Raw genomic sequence first — 27,896 nt, 5'->3', positions numbered from 1 at the left:
AAGGTTTAGGTGTCAGTAGCAAAAGAAGACTTGTCCCTATTTCAAATCCACTTTGACAGGAATTCTGCACATCTAAGCATGAAGGGATGTGGGTGGTGCTGTGGGTTAAACCACAGAGCCTAGGACTTGCTGATAAGAAGGTCAGCGGTTCAAATCCCTGCGACAGGGTGAGCTCCTGTTCTTCGGTCCCTGCTCCTGCCAACCTAGCAGTTCGAAAGCACATCAAAGTGCAAGTAGATAAATAGGTACCGTTCTGGCGGGAAGGTAAACAGCGTTTCCGTGCACTGCTCTGGTTCGCCAGAAGCGGCTTAGTCATGCTGGCCACATGACCCGGAAGCTGTACGCTGGCTCCCTCGGCCAATAAAGCGAGATGAGCCGCAACCCTAGAGTCAACCACAACTGGACCTAATGGTCAGGGGTCCCTTTACCTTTACCTTTAAGCATGAAGAATGGGGCTGGCTCCACGTCTCAGATTCCCCTAGTAAATTGCCCTCTTGTGGGGTGCTCTCCTGACACAGGGCCCCAGTGAATTTCCCTGGCTGCAGGCCATGCGGGGTGATCCTAGATCTGGGACAATGCGGGGTATTAAAGGGATGACTGCTTGGTGTGCTAGGCATATAAGGGGGCCAAGTAGTACACCCTACTATGGACCTGGGATCCTGACAACTCTTCAGTGTGCATCAATTTTGTTGTCATAGCAAATCAGTTGAGCTCCCTTTATCCCCTCCTAACTTTGACAGGAGCAAGGCAGGCTGGCTGTTGCAGCACCAAGGACAGCTCCTAGACCAACTCTCCTACACTCAACTCCTTGTTGAGTACTGTACTACTACTACTTGTTAATTGCTTGTTAGCCAAAAATCTCCAAGCAACTTACAGCACATTTAAAAACATAAACAGAAGTACATTATACCATTTTTTTTTAAAATCAGACAAAACACCTGCCATTTATTGATAGACAGGTGTGTGTGCATTTGTGAGTGTGTGCACATATGCGCACACACCTTCCTAACTATCTTGCTGGAGAAAGCATTCCACAGGTAGGGAGCTACAACCAAAAATGACCTTTCCTTTGTCACCACCTTTCATCACAGCAGGGCCTTGGTGAAAGGCCTCAGAAGAAAACCTAAAGGTCTGGGTAGGTTCATATTGGGTGAGGTGTTCCAGAAGGTACTGGGATCCTGAGCTGTAAAGAGCTTTATAGGTCAAAACCAGCACTTTGCATTGGGGTTTGAAGCGTACCGGCAGCAAGTGTAATTAGAACAGAGTAGGTGTTATATGATCTGTTCGCCTAAAACCTGTCAACAGTCAGGCAGATGCGTTCTCAACTAACTGAAGCTTCTGGACTTAGTTCTGGAGTCTCTCAAAGGACTGACCCATGGCCTGTTGGCAGGCACTTCTTCTGCCCCCCATGGCCTCCCACCTGCACTGCTGGACTGGTGCGGTGGGGCTGGAGACACTCGGGTTCTCAGACTCATGGGAAGGCACCCATGATGGTCCTGACTCTGGTTCTACAAGGCCTAATGTATGGGATGTGGTCTATCAGGCTCCTGCCTGCAGTTTCAGGTTTAGTGGTCGCCTGATCACCTCTTTAGCTGTTGTTACTGTGGCCTCCAAGTCCGCATGGTGGTCACTACTTTGGGGTCATGTCTCATTGGCAGGGAGTTAAACTAGATGATATTTGACCCCTCCCCCGCCAAATATTATGATCCCATAAGATGATTCTTGTTAATATATTGATATGAAGTGGTTTATAAATTTGCAAAATAATAAATAAATGAAATCACTAATAAAATAAACTCTCTGCTGCCAAATGATTAGAACTCTTGCTCTTTTTCATAACAATAAACTAGAAGATAGGTGTTAAATGTTTCTTTTGTTGTTTAATCTGCTCTGCTTTCATCATACCCCCTCCCACAGAAATATTTGGGAGAACCCCTCTGATAGATGGGAAATACTGTGCCTCATATGCCCCCATTGCACAAAAGGTGTAGTTTAGCAATCTGCCAGATTAGCAGGATGCTTACTGAGATAGCACGTGCTCTGATTGGCTGAGTTTACCTGAGAGGGTTTTCTTTTGCATTGCATGGTTTGATTGAATGTCTCCTTGTTACATACAAGGCCTGAAGTAAGAAAGACAAAACCTCTCTGTTCCTTTCTCCTCAAATTATACACTGTTTTTGTTGAGGTTTCCTTAGTGAAGTGTTATCAGGATTCATTTCCTCTTCGGACTCCCATCTGTGTTATTTAAGTGGGTTTGCCAACACCTACCTGTAACAAATGACACTACTAACAAATGTCTCCAGAATGAATTGTGAGTAAATGTATGGCCCAGTTCTTCTGGGAGAGGAAGCTTGCTTGCCGCAGCTCATTTGCATATGTCAGTTCATATTCCTGGTTATCAAATTAAAAATTGCCTGCTGCTATTCTTAAAGCCGAACTTAAGCAAAGAGTAAGGTGGCAAAAATCCATCCAGGCCAATTTGGAACCAGTTCAGTCATTCCTTAAGGCATATGTGATAGTCAAATGTACTAGAGGAATATTTAGGAAAGCTGACTGCATGTCCACTTTTAAATATTTGACCCAAATGGCACTGTTAAAGTTAACCATGTGAGTCAGTATCAAGAACATATCATTGCAAACTTGTCATCAGCTGTTAGCACCATTTTAAATAAAAGTTAGTTATTATTTATTTAAGGCATTTATATACCACTTCGTTAGGGACGCGGGTGGCGCTGTGGGTTAAACCACAGAGCCTAGGACTTGCCGATTAGAAGGTTGGCGGTTCGAATCCCCGCAATGGGGTGAGCTCCTGTTGCTCGGTCCCTGCTCCTGTCAACCTAGCAGTTCGAAAGCACATCAAAGTGCAAGTAGATAAATAGGTACCGCTCTGGCAGGAAGGTAAACGGCATTTCTGTGTGCTCTGGTTTGCCAGAAGTGGCTTAGTCATGCTGGCCACATGACCCGGAAGCTGTATGCCGGCTCCCTTGTCCAATAAAGCGAGATGAGCACCGCAACCCCAGAGTCGGTCACGACTGGACCTAATGGTCAGGGGTCCCTTTATCTTTACCTTTATACCGCTTCATTTACTGTATATACCATGATGGCTGAGTTCTGCCAGCGCTGTCAGAGGTGGTAGTGTACCTTCTGAATACCAATTGCTGGAAACCACAGGAGGGGAGAGTGCTGTTGTGTTTGTAGGCTTCCCATTAGGGCATCTAGTTGACTACTTTGAGCACAGGATGCTGGATCAGATATGCCACTGCCTGATCTAGCAGGTTCTTCTTACGATCTTATTTCAAAGCAACCTTCCACCATAGTTGCTGTTTTGGCGTGGGCACAGGGCAGACAAATCCAAAATACAATCCCCAGGTAGCAGCTGTAAGACAGTGAACATACATTTGATTGCATTAGTGGTCAATACAGCAACAGGATGAGTCAGGAGAGAACTCTCAAGATGCATATAATAAGCTTTTCCCCTTGGGAAAATCTCAGAAATACTGACCCAAACAATAGTGAGTTCACCCATGACTAATCTTAACAACCTTATTTTTTTACTTCACTTGAAATTCCTTCCCTTATTAGAAAATTATTTTATTGTTAAATCTTGATTGCGACCTAAGGACATGAGGGTATGGCTTGATGAATCAGTCAGAAACCAATCTGGGTCTCTTATGCATATGGTCATTCAATCCTGCTTCTACATTAATTTGTATTACTTTTTTAAAAGCTTGGAAATTCACATTTTAATACAGATTTTAAATACCCACCCACCCCCACAAATATGAATATCCAGTGCTTTGGGGGGGAGGGTACTCAAGGTTACACAGTGCCGGCACCCACCCACACCCAAATTTTAAAAGTGTGGCACTCACTGTAAGTACTTGATGTTGAGTTCTGGTACCTTTTTTAAACTTTTTTTTTTAAAAAAATATCTAACAGGACAATCCAAAATTAGGGGAGGAAGAACCAATGGGAGGTAAGCCACTTTCCCCCCCTATAGCCTGCAAAGCTCATGCTTGCATGAGAGTCAGGGGATGTACATTTCTCCTCCCTTTCCCCCTTCCTATTCCATTAAAAATGAAGAGCAATTTCCCTCCCATTTATTCTGGTGGGAGGGAAATAAATTAGTTCATCCTTCTTTCTGGGTGCATGTCAGAGGACTTTAAATCCTGCGGATCCACAGTGTCAGCTAGCACACTACTCAGAGGAGTCATGTGAGCCTGGGTCTCCCGCTCTGAGGTCCATAGCTCAGTGGAGGAGCATCTATTTTGCAAGCAGAAGGTCTCAGGTTCAGTCCCAGGATCTTCAGGTGGAACTAGGAAAGATCCCTTCTGGAATCCAGGGCAGCCACTTCTAGTCAGTGCAGACAATACACAGCTTGGTGGATCAATTGATTCAGTATAATAAGGCAGCTTCCCTTTTTCCTGTATTTTTGTTCAAGTTGGAATTTGCTGGAAACTCTAAAAATTAACAACAAAATATTAAATTATTAAATCTTAGTGTTTCATAAGATGGCATAGTGATGAGATTCAAGTGGGACAGAACTCTTTTAAAAACAACAACAAAAAAGCCTCTTCCAAATGAAGAGAGTGCCTATATCTGTCACATTTTTTCGTTTCCTTAACAAATTTATAGTATTTGAGTGCAGAGGTCTAACACTTCAAAGCATAAAAAAGAGAAAAGACATTCAGCATTCACTAATCTTCACCCCCCCTCCCCATTCTGCTATCTTCTTACAGCAGCACTAATGGAAATGTATTTTGTTTAATGACTCTGAAATCCTGTTTGTAATTAGATGTGGGAATTGGTCTTACTTTGTAACAGATGATACTGGAATAATAATATGAGAGATGCTACACTGAGACCACTCTCCTCCTAAATCTATATCATCTTTCAAGCTATTGACAGGAAATGTGTCCGAGAAAACATAGAAAACATAAGAGATTGATTTTTTTAATAAAGAAAAAGGCAGGAGTGTGTCTGATCCGGCTTTATTCCTCATCAAATTATTTATGGGTTTACGTAGTAAACCATTTTGTTTTTGTTTTTCATTCAGACCTGAGTATTTTAGGAGCTCATGTGGTGGGAAGGTTAGTGAGGCAATGCTTGCAAAAAGTGTGAGTTCTATTTCGGTCACACTTAGACTGCTGCTCTCTTCAAAACCTACATTCATTGCAAACGCCAGATGTGACCCTCTAGGCCTCTCTCTATCTGGCCCTTGGAACCCTTGATCTGGCCCTTGGAACAGGCTACACCCTTCCTTGGTCCTGCTTCAAACCCTAGGTGTTTTCACCTGGCCCAAACATGTCCCAGAAACTCTGATAAAGCCTCTTGCTTCCCTGGATAGAGGATAGAGAGGGGTGTTTGTAGAAACGAGTGTACTCAACAGAGGTACAGTTGGCATTAATTGCTGTGTCCTCTTTTGCATCTGAACTCGCTCACATCTCTGGCATGTGGCCTGTAGAAGTTTGCCTAGAATGTGCACCTTTGGGCTGAAAAGGGCTCCCCATACCAGGTTTACTGTGAAGCCCTTGTGAATCCCTACTTCTCATGTCATACTGTAACGTGATCTCTGAACAAAAGTTTTCAGATAATAAAATTGTAGAGTTAGAAAGGACCATGTGGGTCATCTCATCCAACCCCCTGTAATGCAGGAATTTTTACCCAACGTGGGGCTCAAACCCACAACCCTGAGCCTATTGACTGAGCTATCCAGCTGAAGAAGTCGCCCACCCTTTCCCTGTTTACCCCTCCCTATAGCTCTGTCCCTTTCCTTACCTATGTTGCGTTTTAGATTACAGGCTCCTTTCATTTTCTATGAAGTGCCACACACATTGATAGAATGGAATAAACAAACAAACAGCAAGAACAATAATTTTTTTGCGTGGCGACAAAGCACTGATGCCCTTAAGAGATACCCCTTGGCAATTGTTTGACTGATGCTCTCCCTGAAAGGTACAAAGCTCTTTCAATGTTCCAAGAGTTAAGCTGCTCATGCACTTGAATTCAGGTACTTGAATACAGGAAAAGGTAAAGGGACCCATGAGTGTTAAGTCCAGTTGTGGATGACTCTGGGGTTGCTGCGCTCATCTCGCTTTACTGGCCGAGGGAGCTGGCGTTTGTTCACAGACAGTTTTTCCGGGTTATATGGCCAGCATGAATAAGCCGCTTCTGGCGAACCAGAATTCTATGTGAGAGTGGTTTGGAGTAGATGTATAAAGGCTGGATTACAAGATTTCCCCAAGGGGAGCACCATTTTCCATGACCTCTGTTCATTCTGTCTCCCTCTGTTTGGGGGTGGGGATGTATCATTGGACTGAATTCCATTTTTTGCTAGAAATGAGTTTCACAGGGAACAGCTGAGAAATTGTGTTGTTCCTATTTATTTGTTGGTTTAATTTTTTCAGCCTCCTGAACAAGTAGCTCAGGTTTCTTATGCTTCATAACTAAGCAGTAAGAGGGTTCTGGCCATTTCCTAATTATTACATTGGGAAGGTGCACATGACAATGATTAGTGTTTCCAAACATCTACTGATGTGGAAGCTCTTTGCTAAAACTTAAGAAATTACTCTGTATGAATGTGTATGTGTGATACTGTCATTCCATCTGAGCAGTAAAGGAGACAGTCCAGATATTTAGCTTCATAATCAGAAGCAGGGAAAAGGAATGAAATCTGAATAAAACACTCCCCAGAACCCAAAAAATGTTAAACAGTTTATCCCGTCCGATCAACCACACGCGCAAAACTGAAACCGGAACGAGCATTCTCTCTTTGGATTTGCAACTCCCATGCTGAGCGCAAGACGTTTCTGCCAGCTATACAGCTGCCAACAGCAGGAGCCACATAAATGCCAATTTTAATCAGAGCTGATTTTATCAAACCCACATGCAACAATAAAAAAAATACTAATTTATGTAGAAGGCAGCGATGTTTCCTGACAACATGAACATTAATTGTCTCATTGATTGCTTCTTTATGTATATGTATAGACCCAGCTGGTTCCAGGCTTTTGGAAGGCCCTGTGCAAGAGACCATTAAAGGACCTTGACAAATAACCAGCTAGGTGTGGAGGGGATCTAGGGCCTGCAAACTGAAAAAAGACACCCCCACTAACTATCCCTAGTCATCTGCAGCACATTTTTTTTACTTTGCATGGGACTTTGGCTCATTTGTACTACTTTTTCAGAATGACAGTCATTAACAACAAACTTCTAAGGCAGATGACTATTGCTATCGCTGCACTTCAGAGGAAAGCTGAAGAAGTCACCCCATCCTATCACCTACCAGGTGACATGTTTGGTCCATGCCTGCTGATGTGTGAAAGGATGGGGTTAAACCCTGCATTGGCTGTGCATGTCTGTTCCCAGCATAGAACCAGTGTGAGCAGCCAAGGCAGCAGGATTTGACTGCTACTCATTGGCTGGGAATTAAATCTTGCTCAGTTCTGTAGAATTCCATGCAACCCCCTTTCTTGATTCAGAAGAAGTCTGCATGTGAACCCCTGAGAACAGGAAAGCCCCCCACCCTTCATTTTAGCAGGGCCTTCACTCCCTCTCGACAACTGATGGAAAGGGATTAAATTATTGCCTGCACAAACTTGTTCCCAGTAGGGAATAGCCACATGTAGCCAGAGAAAGCCATCTCCCTCCCTCTATCAGGAGGAGTGATAAAGTGATTGGCACTTGTCAATGTGCTGAGCATAGGGCTAGCAATGGGCCTTCTGCTTCAGTTCCCAAGCACCAGCCACCAGCCAGCTTACTATTAGATGCTTGGGAACATTGCTTAAGAGATTTCGACAAGTTGGCAGGACAGTCCACCTGTTGAACGTATGACACAAATGGCAGGTGGGTGATTCCCCCCCCCAACCACATGGAGCTAGAAAGTTTCCCCACCCTTAACTGAACAACAACAGCATGCACCAAGGGTAGCGAACACAATGCACTGCCATCAACCCTAGCCAGCATGCCCAAAGGTCTGGGTGTTGGGTGCTGAAGTCCAGCAGCATTTTCAGGACACCACACTGACTACCTCTGCTTGATGCTATTCTCCAGTACTTCTGTGTAATAGCCGAACAAACTTGGTAAAACAAAAGATGCACCAGTTAAATACATAAATGAATAAATGAATGAATGAATGAATGAATGAATGAATGAATAGAAAGAAGACATCCTGTGTGTATACATCTGTGTCACCATTTTATGATATGCATTGAGAAGGCAAGGTAATAGCTGGCCAACTGCATTTTGGCACGTAGTTTCATACCAGGTAGTGATGGTTGCTGGTGTGAGTCCCATTAATCTGGCACTATTAAAAACCTGGCCCAATCTACACCATAGCAATTTGCCAAATCAGCATTAATTAACATTGCAGTTGTGCTTTCATGTTGCTTCCAGGAAACACAAATGTGTCTCAAGAACAGAAGTGTCAGGCCTAACATATTTTCCCTTCTAATTTTATGACACTTTTCATTTGAATGGATTTTTCTAATTGAAAACATACACATTTTACGTTTTTGACATGAGACGCACCACATGCAATTTGCTTACTTGGTTTAATATATGCGGGTTGCAGAAATGCTGTACAACTCTGTGACCACCCCCACCCCCCAAAAGCTCAACAACTCAGCCATCTCCCCCCTGCCCCATTTTCTTAAATTTAAGTCCCCCAAAATAGGGGGGAGTCTTATAGATGGGGGCATCTTATAGATGGAAAAGTACGGTATCTGTGGCCCTTTTCCATGGGTAGAGTGTTTTAATCTAGTTTTTAAAAGACAGAATGGTCTTTCAGATTATTATTTTAAACACTGGTTTTAATGTATGTTTATGTTTGTTTTATGCTTAAAATATTGTAAGCCACTTTGACTTGCCATGGCAAAAAAGTGAGTAATAAATGTTAGTAATTATTATAACTGTAAAACAAAACCAACCAGAGTTATTCATTGCATCAGAACTTGGGGAACTCTGGGTAGTTTGAACTCTGGTTTGTTTAAGCCACTGTTTGGTTCTGTCGGATTTCTGAAAAAATGGCTAGAAAAGAGTGTGTGCTAAGTCATGACTTCATGTTGCATCTCAATTAAATTAGAATGCTTTCATTTATTTATTTATTTATTGTGCCCAAAGCAGAGAGTTGCTACAGACAATTGGGAGATCTGTATGGATTCAGACATGCACATGTATCTGTTGCTCAGAGGAATGTGAGGCTGGATCATGCCACTTTGTTGAAATCAATGGTTAAGGCATTTGCTGGTTGCGCACCTGTTGGGCCTCTTGCATTCAGAAAAGATTGTGGCAACTGTGTGGCAGTTATAGAGCATCCATTGTGCAAATGGATAGCCCAGATAGCTCTAGAATTGGATGCAATTACCTTAAAATACCATAGTCTACAGTGAGCTTAATTGTATGCGTGTGATACCTTCTAATTCAATTAAGACTAACTATTCCACATTAAGCTTTCTGCTAAAATCCATGCAGTGTACTATAAAAAAGTCATTAATTTGGTAATATCAATTTAACTAGTTTTAGCTCATTAACCTTGACACTGTCGGTGCAAGAGAGAAGAACCTTTTTAGATCATTTTTGTTCTCAGCACAATACCAAGGCACTCTAAAGACCACTTGAAAGTCCACGTCCATTACCTTGGGCCATCAGTTACACAAATCTGTCTGTGCTTTGGAATTATAAATAGGAGGGTACTTATTTTCAAGTCACCTTCAAGGGTGTATACTGTTTCAGCAACTTGTTTTCCATGAAATTATTTTTTGTGTATCTTTTGGTCCCTAAGACAGCTGCAGGCATACATTTTATTTATATTAGGTAGATGATAGATGATAGATATGATAGATAGATAGATAGATAGATAGATAGATAGATAGATAGATAGATATTGTCTACTCTTCCTTTTAAAAACTTGGAGCAGATAACATGTGGTTATCAATTATAGCCTCAACTTCTTGGCTTTTTTTTGAAAAAATGTATACTTCACATTTTAAATGCACGATCAGGACAGCTTACTAAAAATATCATAAATACTGTAATATAACCAGTACTTTAAAATAAGCTAAAACCATCCACTCTATAGATCGTCCAAATAAAACAGATCAGCCAAAGTTTTTAAAACACGGAGGAGGAAAAACTAAAAGGCTTTGCTTGGTGCCAGAAAGACACCAGAGTGGGGCCCTAATGAGTCTCTCCAGTGAGTATTTTCTTCGGTTACAACTTGGGTCTCACAGAGGCAGTGTTGTTGTTTAGTCGTTTAGTCGTGTCCGACTCTTCGTGACCCCATGGACCAGAGCACGCCAGGCACTTCTGTCTTCCACTGCCTCCCGCAGTTTGGTCAGAGGCAGTAGAAACTATCAATAAACTCTTCCAAGTAGCTGTGGACCCTGAGCAGCTGCCAGTGGATTGTCCTGGCTGAGCTCTGTAGGATGTTGGCTCAGCAAAGATCTGAGGCCTTTCATAGGTAGCTGAGATCTGCTCCAGCCTTCCCCGACATGACATCCTCCAGATGTTGCTGGAGTGCAGTTCCCCTCATACCTAACCATTGGCTAAGCTGGTGAGAGTTTGAATCCAACATTTGGAGGGTACCAGGTGGGGGAAGACTGGCCCATACTGCAGTTGGCCCCACCATCTTAGGCACGGGTAGGCAAACTAAGGCCCGGGGGCTGGATACGGCCCAATTGCCTTCTAAATCCAGCCCACAGACAGTCCAGGAATCAACGTGTTTCTATATGAGTAGTATGTACGCTTTTATTTAAAATGCATCCCTAGGTTATTTGTGGGGCATAGGAATTCATTCATTCCCCTCCCCAAAAAATATAATCTGGCCCCCCACAAGGTCTGAGGGACAGTGGACCAGCCCCCTGCTGAAAAAGTTTGCTGACCCATGATCTTATGGAGCTGGCTGAGTTGACTTAAAGGTCCCTTATCCAGTTCTGAAGGTGTTGACTTATATGCTGTGGAGGAGATGGGTTTTTATTATTATTATTGAGGACTTGTCCTTCAGGACTGAGGAAACTGTGAGAGCTATGTCCTCAGACAGGAGAACCCAGGGGAGTTGCTGAGGACCTCCCCATGCCATAAGAATGTAAGAATGGCTTACTAGATCAGGCCATTCACTCAGTTTGGAGAGATCATTTTGGAGCTTTTTGCAATCCCCTTTTGTTTTAATAACCATGAACGATTTAGTGTCTTCAGCTGGCAACTTCACTGTACACTCCTAACACTAAACAATTTATGAACAAGTTAAATCACACAGGCCCCAATACCGATCCTCAGGGGACCCACCTTTCTGCTTCTCTCCACTTGGAGAACTGTTCATTTATTTTTACACTTGGCTTTCTGCAATTGAACCAATTCCTGATCTACAAGAGGACCTCCCCTCTTATTCCTTGACTGCTAAGCTTACTCAGTCTTCAGGGAGGTACTTCGTCAAAAGGTATTTTGAAAGTTCAAGTACACAATGTCAAATGGATCACCTCTATCCGTTTGCTTGTTGACACTCTCAAAGAATTATGTTAGGTGTGTGAGGCAAGATTTCCCCTTGTTCTTCTATGTGCTCAGTTTTATTGTATCTTTAACAATAATTTCTACCAGTTTTCTAGGGACAGATGTTAAGCTAACTGGCCTGTGATTTCCACGATCCTCCCTGGATCCTTTTGTAAAAAATGTCATTACATTGGCTGCTTTCCAGACCTCATGTATGGAGGCTGAATCAAGGGACAGGTTACGTATTTTTGTTAGAAGGTGAGCTGCTTCACATTTGAGTTTCTTGAGAACTCTTGTGTGGATGCCACCACAATTAGGGCAGCCTATCTTTACTCTTCATCTGAATATTCTTCAGGGTAGCATAAGAGAAGGAAAGCATTCCAAAGCCAGGCCATCACCACTGAAAAGGTCCTTTCCCCAGTGCATCTTGTTTGTGGGGATCCTGTGAAGAGCCTCTGCTGAGGTTCTCAAAGTACAGAAAGGCAGAAATGGAGACAGGCTACCTCTCAGGTACCCTTTGAATTGGTCCCAGAATCAGACTGGGATCCTGTGCATTTTGGCAAAACACTAGCGTTAAAACAGCATAAACAAGATCTAAATCAAAGCTTTCCATAATAAACATTTATCTTGTTCATTTTACATGTAACATATTTGGGGGAGGGGGCGCAATTTGGATGGCGCAGTAGAAACACTGCTAAGAGGAAACGAAGTAAAGGTCACATTTACCCTTGCAACGCTCATTAGTATAATTACACACACAGCTAGACGTTTTGAAATGTGATGATAGGGGGAAATGTACAGGAGTAAGTAGGCAGTCTGCTGGTCAGGGATTGACCCAGACACATATCTGACAATGCAATGGATTGATAAAATCTGATATTATGGTAATGTAACTTTGTGAGAGAGAAAACAAAACGAATCACTGTGAAGCAATTTTAAAAAAAAGAAAAGAATGAGGAAATATAATGCTTTGTGGGATGGCTATCTAATTATTTCTTTTTGGAAAAAGGAGGTGGTCCACACCAACCTCATTCTGCCTTCAGCAGCCCTCACCAGCCTATCTTCTTGTTTACAAACCGCCCCCCGCCCCCCCCCCCGTGTGTGTGCACGTGCAGCTGGTATGTAACCTTCCTCCTTCTGAGTCTCAGAAATAGCCTTTGGCTCTAGCTGTCATTAGCTCTGGCTCCACCTACTGTTGACTTCCTTGCCTTTCGCCCCACCAGTCCCAACGGACAGCTGCTGGCACTGGGTGCCAAACAGAAGGTGCGCCCATTAATTCAATGCAGGTTTGCATGCAACATTCTTGTGCAATGTACGCTTAACTATGTTCTCACTTCTGCGTTTGGTTGGCAATGTAGGATCAGCAGGTCTGACCCGGGAAGCTGCAGGAAGAAGTTCTGCAGATATCAGGATAATGTGATCTCGCTGCACATCTGAAGTTATGAATGTCTCTGCTTGCCCAGTGTTTGGGAAATGCCCTGGAAAATGCCTGTGCAGTGAATGAACACAATCGATATAAAACTTGTAGTTGATATGAATAAACCACCCTAAGAACACTAAAAGAGCCATGCCAGAGCAGAGCAGAAGCCTGCCTAATCCAGCATTCTAGTCTTGTGGTGGCCAAACAGATGCCTTTGGGACCTTCAAGCACAGCATGATCTCAGTAGCACAATTGACCAGGTGCAAGGTTATACATACTGAGAGCTGAACTATGCAGGTAGAAAAAATGTGGTATTGAGGTAGCGGACCACATGCTTGAATGTGCATGCTCTCTCTCTCTCTCTCTCTGACATTATTTTCCCCCCTGCCTTAGCCACACTGGAAAAGTAGCACTGGAAAAGAGAGACTAAACTAGCTCTCCTAAATCACCTGGCTTCCCTGGTGTAATAAGTTTCTGACATGAGGGGAGCATTCAGATACTGAGTGCCACACTTGCAGGATGAAGTGGTATAGTCCAGGAATGACTGTATTACGTAATATTTTTGAAGTGCAGATCCCAGTGTCATTAGGAAGATATGTACAGGCTTCCCTGGAAGTCTTCTTGCAGCCCCTGCTGCACACAATGTTATAACATCTGCATGCTTCATACAGGGTAAAATGTAGGAGTCAAAACTGCTGGGGAAGGACTTTCTCATTCCCATCATTGTTTAAAGAGAGAAATGCCTTTTGCCACATAAGAAGAGTTCTGCTGGATCAGGCCAGTGGACTCATCTGGTCCAGCATCCTGTTCTCACAGAAGTCAACTAGATGCCAATGGGACATGAGAACAGTCTTCCTTCCTGTGAATATTAGCAACTGGTACTCCAGTGGAGGAATGTACAGGGAAACATGCTTGTCATGTACACAGAGTTGATTCAGATGATCCTGCAAACCGTGATTGTAAAGATCAGAGAGGAATGGTAGAGTTTCCCACACACTCTCTCCTCTTTCCTTTCCTGGTTAAAACCAGCCAAGGTTTGCCTCCAGACAAGTCCAAATAAAAGCAGTATTGACTTGTTGATTTTCTCCAACTTGTTTGTGGGCAGAGAAACTGACAAATGTCTACACAGGAAAGAGATATTCCCCAATGGCTTCTTTGGGTGAGGCTCATCATGAGTAGTGGCAGGAGCGTGGCATCTTTATATTTTTCCTTTCAGATGTTTGTTTGTTTGTTGGCTTTGTTTTGTGTTGCCATTGCAAGTGGTAGCATAAATCACTGTCTTTGCAGTGTGGCCATATTTCAATATCGCCTCCAGTGCATGAGACCCAGCATCCTTTTTCAGTATTCAGCGGTGAGGGGGAGGAATGGTACCCATCATCCTCAAAAGTGTTGAAGAAGAATATTCGGATAAAATTTTGTGAATTGACATTCTTTTTCTAAGTTGGTGAGTTAGTGAGAAAAAGAAAAATTTCAGAAACCTTTTCTGAAAATCAACTTCTGAGAAATTTCTGCTCAGCTCTGGTTCAAACTATCTTTTCCAGTTCTGGTATGGAAGCAACCTGTGGTCCTTGTAAGCCGCAGGCATATGATGATGGTTTGCTGAACCAGAGAAGGGAGTCGGACAAGAAATCAGATACCATGATTTGGGGGAGGGGGAGGAATAAGCTTAAAGCTGAGGTTCACTCCCAATATTACAAACTGTGCTTTGAAAGCTCACCAGAAAGATCACAGCTTGACTGTGATAATAAGTAGAGAGGAAAATGTCAACAAAATAATGCACTCTCCACAAAAGGCATTGTGATACATAGCTTTTTAAGAAAGTATAAATTTTATTGCATGGGATGTCAAGAATGAACATCAACTTTCTTCCCAAAATGAAGAGCTTGGGTGAAGTGAGCATTTGTCATTATGTTTAATTTGCACATACCTCACCAAAGAAAAGGCCATGGGAGTTAGGCCGAGAGCACAGCTGTACGGGCGCCTCAACTAATTGCCTCTCCATCCTCAACCTCATTTATCTTCATTTCTTCCCAATTATACCACATTATCAATAGTCTCTGTTGCATCAGAGTCTTAATCCCCTTTATTCAGGCAGCATTAGATAGTGGCAGATGACTTCTTGGAGGTAGTCGGAGTAAATAGCTATGAAATGCCACCTCTGGCAGATGGCGTTGCTTTGCAAGAAATGGGACAAAACATTTGGAAATGTGTTGCTGGGCACTGGTATGAGAACGCAAGCTGTCAATATTTTTATAAATGATCATCAAGGTGCTGCTTGCTTAGCACCAGAATGTAACCCAGCCAAGATGGTTAGTAAAGTTTGGAAACTGTTCCGATGTAGATTTCAGATATATTCCAGAGAGTCCCTTTAGAAGGGGTATTGGCCTTGAACTATTATAGAAGGGAACTTCAAGGGTCATTTATTCTGACCCCTGCTGATGCAGGAAATCCACAGCTACACAGAGGTTGCCAACATATATGGGAGTGGGTAGACTATGGGCACATTTGGAAATAGGAGAAATTGTAATGGGCATGGCAGCAAAATGGTGTCTGTGAGAGCCTTGCAAGTCACAAAATGGCTGCTATGAGGGCCTGCCCTGTGACAAAGGACAAGTCACTAGGAGTCACAAGAAGGAACTGAGCCCATCAGAGACCAAACTATTATTTGCTCCTTAAAACACATAACGAAATAACCAACTTCCACTGATCACCCCCCACCCCCACTGCAGCAGCCACACAAACAAGCTACCCCACATAACAACCACACACAAGACAAAACAACCCATTGCTCCATGCTGCCCTCTCTCAGCCCACATCAGGAAAGCTGCGGCTGTTCATACTGTCCTACAGAACACAATCAGGACCACAGTGAGAAATGTAGCTTTAGCTCTTTGTGTCCCCTTTCTGTGCTTCTGGTTCTGAAGCCCCACACCTGTAAATTCCTTTTCAAAAAAGACTTCACTAAGAACATAAGAAGAGCTCTACTAGATGAGGTCAATGGCCCATCTCGTTCAGCAACCTGTTCTCAGGCTGACCAAACTGATGCTTACGGGAAGCTCAAATTCAACTCAGTGCTACTTGACTGCAAGGTTGGACCAAGATTGGACCAACCAAAATTGTGACTACAGTGGGAAGCAAAGGATGAAAGCACCCAACACTAGGGTGCTGCTCTAGATTCACATCCCCCAACCTGGCAATATGCAGGGAAGGACATTTCAGTTCCTGTCACTCCCTCTTACCTTCTCTGTGCAGGTCAATCCCCACCACAATACGTTTCACTGCCCCCCCCCTTACCAGGCTGTCGTCCTCCTTTTTAAAGGCAGTTGGAGTTTCCAATGCCTCTGGTAGATATGCCCCCTTCTCTTCCAAAATGAAATCCAGGAGCAACAAGGAGTTGTGGGGAACAACAATATGTTTTGTCCTCCACCCCATCCTAGCTTTGAAGTTTGTTCTCCAGTGCCAAAATGTAAAAGTTAGCAACTCAGTTGCAGATCTCATGCTTTGAATGCAGAAGGTCCTGGGTTCAATCACGTTCAATCTCTGGCATTTTCATGTATGGCTATGAAAACCTCCATCTGAAACCTCAATGAATCACTGCTAGTCAGTGTAGATCAGAAATAGCCAACATCATGCCCTCCATATGTTATGGGCTACAAATCCCATTATCCCTGACCCTTGGCCATGCTGACCATGGTTGATGGGACTTGGAACTCAACAACATCTGGACAGGTTTCCCATTCCTGTTCTAAACCTGATCTAGGTCAGGTGCAGGGAAGCTTTGGTTCTCCACAAGATCCCTGGCCGTTGGCCATGCTTGCTAGGGCTGATGGAGGTTGTAGGTTCAGCAGCATCAGGTGGGTTAAAAGTTCCCCATGCCTGACTTATTGCATATATACAAAAGCAATGTATACAAGTTAACACATTAGCAGGATTTTAAAAAATGCTTATAATATTATACATAAGGTATAAAATTGGAAAGTAAAACGAGCTAAAGAATTTATGGACATGAATGAACAACATAGTATAAGGGAACTGGGGGTGGGGGTGGGGAGTCAGGAAATTCTAGTAGTCCCATGTTTTGGATTCAATATGGATTGTGTATACGTATAGTTTTTTTAAGGTTTTGATGTATGGTTTTTCTTTTTTATGTGATGTTTTGTTGTTGTAAAAAGTGTGTGTGTGTGTGTGTGTGTTCCCCATGCCTGGCTTGGGTGATCATCTGAACTTGGCCTGTCTATGTAATCCAAAACATCTAGAGGGCACCAGGTTGGCTACTGGTGGGGTAGATTTAGATGGGTCAATGGTCAGATGGCACATGGCAACCTGTGTTCCAGTGCAACTCAGTAGTATTGTGGCTCATGGTCTAGAAACTTAATGACAAGCATCAAATATCCTGACAGACATGCAATTTCTTCCACCTACCCCCAGTTTTAGTTTTTAAAGTCAGAAAGAGTTTTTAAAGTCAGGATAGTTTTTAAAGTCAGAAAGAGTTTTCAAAAAGTTTGGGGAGAAAAAATGATATTCTGGGTGCCTTTTCCCTCCTTCCTCCCCAGTGACTTTTTATTATATAATTATCAATAGATTACCACACCTAAGTTGTGACAGACATATTTTTTAAGTATGACTGACTGATGGACAGACTGGGAATTGCTGAATTAATGGGCATATTTCAAAGCCTTGGCAGGACTGAGCAGTAATTACATCTGCTGAACCACTTGATAACTTTTTGGAAGTAGACCAGTAAAGCCATCGCTAGAGTTCTCAATTTTTAATATTTTAACTTAACCGGTTTTATGGCTTACTTCGAGTGCACAGTACAGAACACCCTAAACGCAGCTGTACAAACCGGTGCATGAAATGTCGAAATGCCTTTTGTAAGTCATTCATTTATCATTTCAGATTATTACTAGGCTAGTTCTTTGGGGAATTGTTTTGTCCAAAGGATTTCCAGTCTCTCTTTTTCCCTTCTCCACCTTTAGAAACTCAATCCTTTCTCCATCACCTCAAAATGTCTGGTTCCTTTTTCATGGTGGGGGGAGAAGGATGTCAATTCTTCTTTTGCACCGAAATTGTTGTCAATTTAGAATTATATCACCCTGTGCTTCATGGTAAGCACTGTTGAATTCAGTGGGGCTTACCTTTGAGTAAACATATTAGGATTGTGCTGTAAGTCGGTCTTTCCCTTTTACTTTCCTTTCAAACACAGCTGAAAGAAAATTCAGTTTAGAAATTTTATATGATGTTGATTGGAATTTATGGTGGGGGAGTGTACTCAGTCCTAAACAGAGCAAAAACTGACTAACAGATGCCCACTTGACCGCTTCAATTGGTGGAATTGGCACTACTGCAGGTGCAGTATAATATAATACCCGTTCTGCATTTATCTTTTTGTAAACTGCTTTGAGGTATTTTTTATTTTTACAATCAAGAGGTATATAAATTTAAATGAATGAATGAATGATAAGTGGGGGCACACACATACTGTACCAAATATAATTTTAAGAGAGAAGCAGCTTCCAGGCACCAAATTATCTCAATGTATGTGTGGCCCTTGCAGACCTCTTTCCCTTTCCCCAAACCTAATGGGCATGTTAGTAAGAAGGGCTCACAACAGCCATCTCCATTAAGATCTAGATGTTGCAGGGAGTGTCCACAGCTGGTAGGGGTCCATGGGAAGATGGAATTCTCCTGGCCCCTAAAGTCCCTAACATGCATGCTCAGAGTAGGAAAGCTTTTGCCCTCCATATACTGCTGACATACAACTCCCATCATCATTGGCCATTCTGACTGGGACTGACAGGAGTTGCAGTTTAGCAACATCGGAAGGGCCACAGGTTTCCCATCTCTTCTCTAGGGCCTCATAAGCCTGACCAGCGGTGGGGTGGGGAGAATTTGCATTTAAAGCACTTACCTGAATTTTGTGGTGCAGCCCTCTAACCGGTCTTTACCAAAAATGCATATATTACTCTTTTTATTTCTTTATTTGCAGTCAACAGACCATGAAAACATTTTTGTGACAGTTGACAGTTAGCAATTACAAATGATAACATTTAATTTAAAAAGTGCACATGAAACAGCTAAAAGCACAGAGTTGAAATATTGGGCATATTAGGTGGGGAAATGTGCACAAAGGTGAACATTAGTGAAAATAACATACAAAAACACATTATACTTGCAAAAATGCATATATTAGTGAAACTGCAGAGAAAAATATGTTTATGAGGAGAAATCTGCACAAAAATGCTGAAGAATATTCATGAGGGCTTATAGAGAATATCACAAATTACTGCAGAAATGTGGAGAACTGAATTTAAGATTGGAAAAATGAGAAACTTGAGTTGACCAAAACTGATGAATCTATTTGTCCCTCCACAAAAATGACAAAGCTGCTCTTATTTAATTCTTTAATTAATTCCATTTACGCTTTGCTTCCTATGAAATACCTTAAATGGATTTCACAATAACTACATCAGCAATAAAAACAAAAAGGATTACACAATTTCATGTATACAAACAATGGACTGCATTCAATGTTAATCCTACTAAGAGTAGGCCCACTGAAACGAATGGACATGATTGATTAGTTCCCATTAATTTCAGTGAGTCTATTCAGAATAGGATGTTGCATACAACCCAGTTATAACTGTTTTTTTTTAAATTGTAGAACAATTTCAGATGTAAAAATAATGTCAAGTTATCGATTTTTTGTGAAGCGCTTTGAGGTTTTATTAAAATCAGGCGGTCTGTAAATGTTGTGGAATAAATGAATCCAAATAGATAAAAATCCAAAGTAGGCTGGCTGTTTTCCTGAAGTCAAAAACAACTCAACTATTCAGCTAAAGAAAAGATCACCATTTATAGCCCCAAAACCTTTCTAAACATGAAGGTTGTAGCCACCTGGCGGAAGAAGGCTGGTGGAAGAAAAGGCCACGACAAGCCTTTGCTGTGGGTTATTTATTTATTTAGAACACTTATATTCCACTTCACTTCTCCATGAGGCTCACAAAGAAACCTGCAAAATATTATCACAATAAAATCACATTCAAGTCTGCTATCCATGACATAAAGAGTATGTTGTGCCTGTGGTGCCAGGATTGTGCAGGTGGCATTTCCCCTTTGACCTGAGCCTCCTAAGGAGCAGAGCCTGCTGGAGGGCTCTTCCGAGGCAAGAGAGTGGTGCTGAGCAGCTGAAACTCTCTCAGCCCATGATGGAGCCAAGCCAGCCGTTGCTGGTAGTTGCCAAGCGGCAGCTCCCGCTGGTGTCCTCTGGGGCAAGGCACAATTGCCTGGGCTCAGTTTTGAATGGATTCAGAGTGCAGACAAAGTGTAAATATTTGCTTTATTTTTGCAAGCCGGTATTTGTTGTTGTTGTTTCATTTTGCCATGGGAAACAAAACAAAACAAAAAAATGGTTTTCAGAACTTCCCACCCTTGGGCTGTTAGCATGCTCATGTGCGCGTGCACACACACACACACCAGCTTCTGAGAATTCACCAGGCATGGACACTGAAGACATTATTGCTTTCAACTAGGGGATTCAATTTCCCCCTCCCCCTCCCTGAATTGTATAGCAACAAATCAAATGTCAAACGCAGATAGATGTAGTGGACAGTGTGAATTTCATTTAGACAGACCACACAATTTTAAAAATAGATAGAAGGAATCTGAAACCAAAGGAGAAAGTGCTGTCAGCCGATTGAACTTTAGATTGGTTTTTTGGAAACTTTTATTTCCCTCCTGTCCATCTAAAACTTTGAAACAAATTTGCATTTTACAAAGTCGCCTTCCCCTGGAAGATGCGAGTTTGAAGAACCAGTGATCGATACCTGGAGTGTGGGCACATGATTTTATGCCTTGAGTTCCTTTTCAGAACCTTCCCCGCCCCAGAAAACCTGGCTTCGAAAAGCAATTGAGGAATTTGTCCCAACAGATTTTGATGGTGGAAATGCTGCCAGTGTGAGGCGGCTATTCTCCTACACAGGGAAAGTCACACAGTTGTTGTGAGGATGAAAGGCCATGTGCTTGAGCTCTTAGGAGGAAAGGTGGGATATAAAGGAACTAAAAAGCCCAGGGGTCCCCAACATTTTGATGGCACCTTTGGAAACTGCCATGGGAACCCATTTCACAGAAGAAGAAAATGAAAATAAAACCCTCTTTTAAAAATCCTAGTGAAGTGTCTTGGCCAAAACAATATAATAAAGGCAACTGCCTGCATTCCTGATTTGTTTTTTTTAATGGGACCTTAAGTTGGCAACAAGGGGATGTCTGATGGTGCTATGGCACCCATGAGCGCCACACTGGGGACTCCAGTGCTGGCCATACTGCCACACCCCAACTCTGTATGGAGAGCCAAAGGATAGAAAAGGGGTGCCTAGCTATGTTAAAAGGCCTCTTTTCAGAATTGGGGCCAGTGGTGCATGGGATGTCAGGAATAGGGCTGGTGCCATAATCCTCATCTCCCCTACAGACATTTGTTCTACATGTGGAAGGGGAGATCTGAAAACATCTGAAAACAACATTTGTAGTCAGCCTATAAAACAGTACTCTTAAGAGATCATCTTCACCTTCTTTGAATGGATGGCATCTCTGTAATATTCATTGTTTCTTTCCATACAATTTCTGAAACCAGCTCAGCTGAACTTGTTCTGTTTCTGACTGAAATTTTATATGTAGTGTCCTTGCTGGCCTGCATTTCAGTTCCTTTTCCTCTTGGTTAGCATCTATCATTCAGACATCTGGAACGTGCCCAGGCACAGATCATCATCTTAATTTACACACTGCACCCTCTGTTTAGTAAAAGATGTGGACCTCGGCAGACTTAATTATGATAGAAAATGTGTTGTTCTTTTTCAAAGGCAACATGGAATCAGAGAACTGTTCAGTTGGAAGGGACTCTGAGGGTCATCTAGTCCAACCCCCTGCAATGCAAGAATCTCAACTGAAGCACCCATGGCAGATGGCCATCCAGCCTCTGCTTAAAAACCCTCAATGAAGGAAAGTCCACCACCTTCTGAGGGAGTCCATTCCACTGCCAAACAGCTCTTATTGTCAGAAAGTTCTTCCTCTTGTTTAGCCGCCTTTGGTCGGAAAAAATATGCCCATGTCAAGCAGATCCACTGATTTGTCAAATGCCTTTAGCATTAACTACAGATTGTATGTATATTTCTCTCTCTTGGTTTATCACTATAAAGAATCAAGTGTGGGGTAGTGATTACAGTGTTGGACTAGGACCGGAGAGACTCAGATTCAACGCACCAGGAAAATTTACTGTGTGACCTAGGGCCAGTCGCTATCTCTCAGCCTAGCCTACATCACAGGGTTGTTGCGAGGGGAAAACCATTTATGGTTTTCCTGAGCTCTTTGGGAGAAAAGTGGCATATAAATGGAATAATAAATAAACAAAATTGCAGCATAACCTTTTTCCCGAAAGCCAAAGCAAGTAAGGTTTTTACTCTGCATTGTTGGAGGAAGGGTGGTTTGTGCCTCTCTCTCTCTTTTTTTTTTTTTTTTTGCCAACGTTATTTAAAAAGTTAGAAAACTTATTTAAAAAGTTAGAAAAGTTATTTAAAAACGTTTTGCCAACGTTATTTAAAAAGTTAGAAAACTTTGGCCACAATCCAGAACACATTTTGATTTTTTGATTTTTTTTAAGGAATGGATATATTAATTTATGCAGACACCATATTGAGTGTTGTTTGTGAGCGTTTTATCTAGCTAACTTTTGTAGACACAGTATAATTACAGTGGTGCCTCGCAAGACGAAATTAATCCATTCCGCGAGTCTCTTCGTCTTGTGGTTTTTTCGTCTTGGGAAGCACGGCTATTAGCGGCTTAGCGGCTATTAACGGCTTAGCGGCTTTAAGAAAAAGGAAACAAACTCGCAAGAACTCGCAAGACGTTTCGTCTTGCGAAGCAAGCCCATAGGGAAATTTGTCTTGCGGAACGACTCAAAAAACGGAAAACTCTTGCGAGGCATTCGTCTTGCGGGGCACCACTTTACATAATGGTACATGCAATTCACATATTCATTCTGAATAAAAGAAAAAGATCGACCCTTTTAGAAACCAGAATTAGTGGGCTCTTATATCACTTTAACAGGAGACCCATATTCCTACCACAGAGTTAACAATTCCCAGAGAGAACTATAGCAATTGCAGCTCTGTGGGGAGAATGGACAACAGTCTCCCAAAAGCTCTCAGCTCACTTTATAAATTAACAGTTCCCAAGATTATTTGGGGGAAAGCTTAGGGTGGCAATTAACCTTCTCCTACTCAGAGTAGACCTGTTGACATTAACGGATGTTGAGAAGGGAGTACAAAACTGGTGATTAAAGGATTTGGTTCAAAAAGCAGCTCTTTTATAGGGACTGAATCCTTCCCCTCTCACACACATTGTAAAGCAAAAAACCAACAACCCTGACTTTGCCATGTAATAGTTTAAAGAAGAAGAAGGATGAGTCCACATTTTACTTTTATTGTTAGGTGTACCCTTAAAAATGTGGGGTGTAAATCTAAAAACTGCAGTTGATGAAGCTACTTACCTATGCTATCATTCCTGAAGATAACCTCATTGGTGATGGGGGGGAAGAGGTAACCCCACAAAAGAATGTCAAAAAATGTCCACAACCTGGTTCCCACCAGATGTTTTAGACTATAGCTTCCATCATTACTGATAACTGACCACTCTGGAGTTGATGGGAGTTTTAGATTACGAGCATGTGGAGAGTGCCAGGTGGGTGCAAGCTGACCTATAAGAACTCAACTTCCAAGGAAAAGGAACTTTTTAATTCTAGAATGCAAAATGCATATTGTCTGCTTTGTGCTCATTAGTCCAACTATGTTTAATCTCTGGAACACTGGCCTTTCAGAAGATGCAAATACGACCATGCTTTGAAATGCACCCTATTTCAGTCAATGTGAATTTGGGACAGTCAGTGCACAGTGTGTTAAATTTACGATGGAAGTGCTGACACAACTAACGCAAATATAGCAGCGCTGTTGAACACCGCTGTAATTATGCCACATTATATTAAAACATATGGTATAATTTAGCTTGGCATAAATGTATCTTTCTTTGTCACTGCATTGCTCATCATTTTTGAAAATTACAAATCTGTAATAGTAAAGGTAATTCATAGCTTAGCTGTAGTATTAAAATGATGGAGTGTTTCCCTTTTTGCTCAATCATTGATCTTTCAATTTTTTTGTTCTGTTTGATAGCATTAATCACATTTATTAGCCAAGTGCTTATCATAAAGAATGTTGAGTGTTTCTATGCTGTTACTTTCATCTTCAATTAAGATACATTTTCCCTCCTGCCACTGTCCCTTACGCACCAACAAAGTATTACTGATTCTAATTGGAAATCAAGTTAATGAATTCCTGGCAGTGTCAATAACCCAGACAGGCGCCTCCCCACCCCCAACCCCAACCCCCACCTCCTTCGACCAATACAAAATCTAATCGAATGCTTTCATTGAAAAGGGAAAATAATGGAAAATACCTTGATTAACATTAACATAATACTTTGCTCTGTAGAAAATTATTGTGGCACATTGGCACAGGACCGAATGCATGGGCAAAATTAATAATGCATTCCTTAATTAGCATTTCAGGTTTTTTAATCCTTTTTTAGGGGGGCGCCCAGATTAGAAAATTGGGGAGGTTTGGGCTGGCAGAAAATGGTTGAGTAGTCAGGGGGAGGGACCAGTTTGAGTGTCTTTGACTTGTAACGGGAAATGCACATGCCCTGGTACATGGAACAAAATGTGCCACGTAGAACAGGGCAGTCCACTTCACACACACAACATTCTGCACCAGGCTTATCTGAAATAATTCCTTATGCTGGTCTATGACTGTAATAAAGATGTGAATTGGAAATAATTCCAACAAAAACAGAATTCTCTGACCTATACAACATTCAGCCAATGGGTACACATTTGTGTTGTCTTTAGATTTTATTGTTTCTTCTTCTAGTTGTGCAGAAGGGCCATCAACTATTAATGGTGTTTCAAGGGACAGCTTGGCCCTGACTTCCAGGCAAATTCATTTCAGCTGCCCACTCTGAGATGTGCTTGTTTACTTGGAAGAGCTGAAAAGATTCCATGCTCTGTGGGTTATATACCAGAGATGGGGAGCCTATGATTCTCCATATGATGTTGGACTCCCACTCTATAATCAGTCACAACTAGCCAATACAATGGTCAGAGATGATGGAAACTGTGGTCCAACAACATCTGGAGACACTGGCACCAACTATAGGGGGCCCTGGCGGCCTGGGCACCCACACCGCAGGGCTCTGACATGACTTCCAGACTTCTGAGGTGATGTCCGAGGTCCTGCGAAACCTCTGACGCAACTTTTGGTAGAAACCAGAAATCACATCAAAGGTCTTCAGGGCCTCAGAAGTACCGCTGTGAAGCGCCAATGTAACATGACATCACAACGTCATGATATCACATTATGTCACGGGTGCCATTGGGCACCCATAATCTGAGGCCAAAGCTGGCACCCCTGTGGAGAGTCACTGGTTCCCCATTTCCTGTTATACAGCATAGGCTCTTTCCACATAATTGGGAATTCTGGATGGTGGATTTCCTGGTCAGAGCTCATATATTCTGTATGCATGTAGTCTTTAATCAGTCCTTTGGTCATATTTGTCAGTCTTCTCCATCATTATTTTTTTTCCATTTCCATGGGTATGTCACATGCACAAGTCTAGAATCCATTATGCAGGAACTTCATTTAGCCGTTGTCCCTGAACATCTTATTCCTGTGGGGTCTATTGCTATACTGTAAAAAACCCCAAAACAAACCAAAACAAACCCATAACTTACACCTATTACAAGGGAAAGAGTAACCACAGCCTTTCAGTGCTGTTTGATGGAACTTTATTTTGTAATCCAATATGTTGGATGTTCAGTTCTATGCATCAGCAGCAGCCAAGAATATATGGATGTTGCTAGATCTTTCTTCTCCTTACAGATGGGCTTTCTCTTTTCTTCTGCCCAATTGTATCTTAGTAAACTCTTGACCTCACAGACGTCCTGTGTTGAGTTTATATTGGTGTCCTTTCTTTTGTTAGTTTTATGTATTGTTGTCCCCCCACCCACCTTAATGCATAATTGAACATTTCATCTAATTAACTATTATTATTTTTTAAAAAATATTCCTGTCAGGGTAGGGAAGAAATCTTTTCATGACCCTTTGCCAGCGATGAAAAATAATTGCTCAAAACCCAATCTTTGCACACTCTTTTCCAGGTGGAAGTGAATCTTCATGGGATAAAGAGAAACTTCAGTCACCCATCCCACCAGGATCTCATCACGGGGTCAGCCATGCGACTCTGGCAGGGCAGCCAAGTCTGGGAAGTGCTCATCCTCTCAGCCCTCTGCAGCAAAACCATCTGCTCACAAACAGTATGTATGATGGTATCCCCTTTTCATCCTCCACATGGCCATGAGAAGTGTGGGAGGAAAGCTGAAAACATTAAAAAGCTGGACTGAAATTCCTACCACACTTTCATCCCTTGCAAAAGTGTGCGAAGATACTTAGAAACTTTTTGAGGGCCAAGTGGATTCTAAGAATTGTCAGGATGGTGTTCTTAAATACAAGGTATTTACATCATCAGGAAAACCTTAATACTACTTCAGGTGACCAATGTGGCTGCTCTCAACAGCCCAGTCAACATTCAAGGAACATAATTTCCCTGGGCTGTGGTGGCTGGTTCTTTAGGGCAAATGGCCCAACCAATCTCAGTCTTGATTCTTTCTAACCCACCTGTCTGCCTTCCTGCTTACAACAAATCCAGGGGGTAGGAGGGTGAGGTGAAGGTAGAATGTCTTGGCTCAACCTGCCTTTGGCTCTGGCTCCACCTACTGTTGGGCTCCATTCTTTCTGCCCTACCAGTTGCAATGTGTACCAGCCACCACTATCCTTGGAAATCAACTGTCTTTATCATTTTGGTAAAGGAAAGCAAAGAACCTTGACTGTCCCTTATTTAAAGGTGAGACCACAATTAACAAAATGTTAGAATTCACCCACCCCATTAATCCAATCTTTGGGGGTGTTATTAGCCCCCTCAAACTTGGGCCTAATACTTAGGACCAAAGCTATAACTTGTAGTCCTAGATCTTTCATGAGTTACACTGAAATCTAAGCACTTTTGCTTGGGTTTGTTTACTTTTGTGTGTGTGCAAACAAATGGGAAGTGGACAACAAACAACAACAACATTTTATTGGGACATTTGGTTTTTGAAATAAAGCTGGAAAGAATGTTTCCTTGTTATACAAGTTTCTTTGGTAATTCTGCCAAACTTAGTGGTTTGAAATCATTGGAAAATACAGCCTTCTTTCTTTCCTGGTGCACAAAAGAATATTTTGTCCAGGCAGGAGAAGGAAAAGAATGTAGATAGGTTGCATGCCAGATTGACAAGGAGGAAAAGAGTTGTGAAAGGGTGACAGCAAACGAATGAGGGAGAAATAAGATCTGCATTGTAATGTTCTAATTTGTGTTCCAAAATTTTAAAGGTAGGTTTATGCAATTTACTTAAGATGCATATCTTTGTGGATATGTGATGCATACATACAAAGTATCTTGATTATCACTCCCAACGTTAGTTGAACACACTGAGCAATTTGCACTGGTTCTTATAATAATGCATTCTCTGGTCCCCTGTTTGGCTAAAAGATAGACCCTAGACTTCTTGTGTCGCACTGAATAACAGTAGCTAACTTCTATATACTGCTAAATTTCATTTTCTGTTCTGAGGAGTTCAACACATTTGTAGTATCTAGTATCTTTTCAAGGTCTGCAAATGAAATTTATTTCCTTCCTTTCAGATTATTTCACTATTTTTATTATTATTGTTGATCACCCTGTTGTCTTGCTGATCACTCAGCAGTCTTCCGTAAGACAATTCAAGGGTTTATTGAATATCGGGCATTATGTCTGATTTGTGAACATGAGATGCATTTCCTTCACACCCCCTTTT

General features: G+C 42.1%; 1 protein-coding gene across 10 annotated transcripts in view; it reads left to right on the top strand.

Annotated features, from left to right (window-relative positions):
* DACH2 (dachshund family transcription factor 2) overlaps window positions 1-27,896 on the top strand; it is a 333,298-nt gene that overhangs the window by 222,033 nt on the left and 83,369 nt on the right. For all 10 annotated transcript variants that reach the window (XM_083484718.1, XM_083484717.1, XM_083484712.1 and 7 more), the window contains one exon: window positions 26,166-26,321. In XM_083484718.1, the coding sequence (XP_083340844.1) occupies window positions 26,166-26,321 (156 nt within the window). The remainder of the gene's footprint in view (window positions 1-26,165; window positions 26,322-27,896) is intronic.

The sequence above is a fragment of the Podarcis liolepis genome (assembly GCF_965112155.1).
Source record: "Podarcis liolepis genome assembly, chromosome: Z".
Classification (NCBI taxonomy): Eukaryota; Metazoa; Chordata; class Lepidosauria; order Squamata; family Lacertidae; genus Podarcis; species Podarcis liolepis.
The sequence above is the reverse complement of the archived record's forward strand: the minus strand, read 5'-3'. Positions and strand labels throughout refer to the sequence as shown.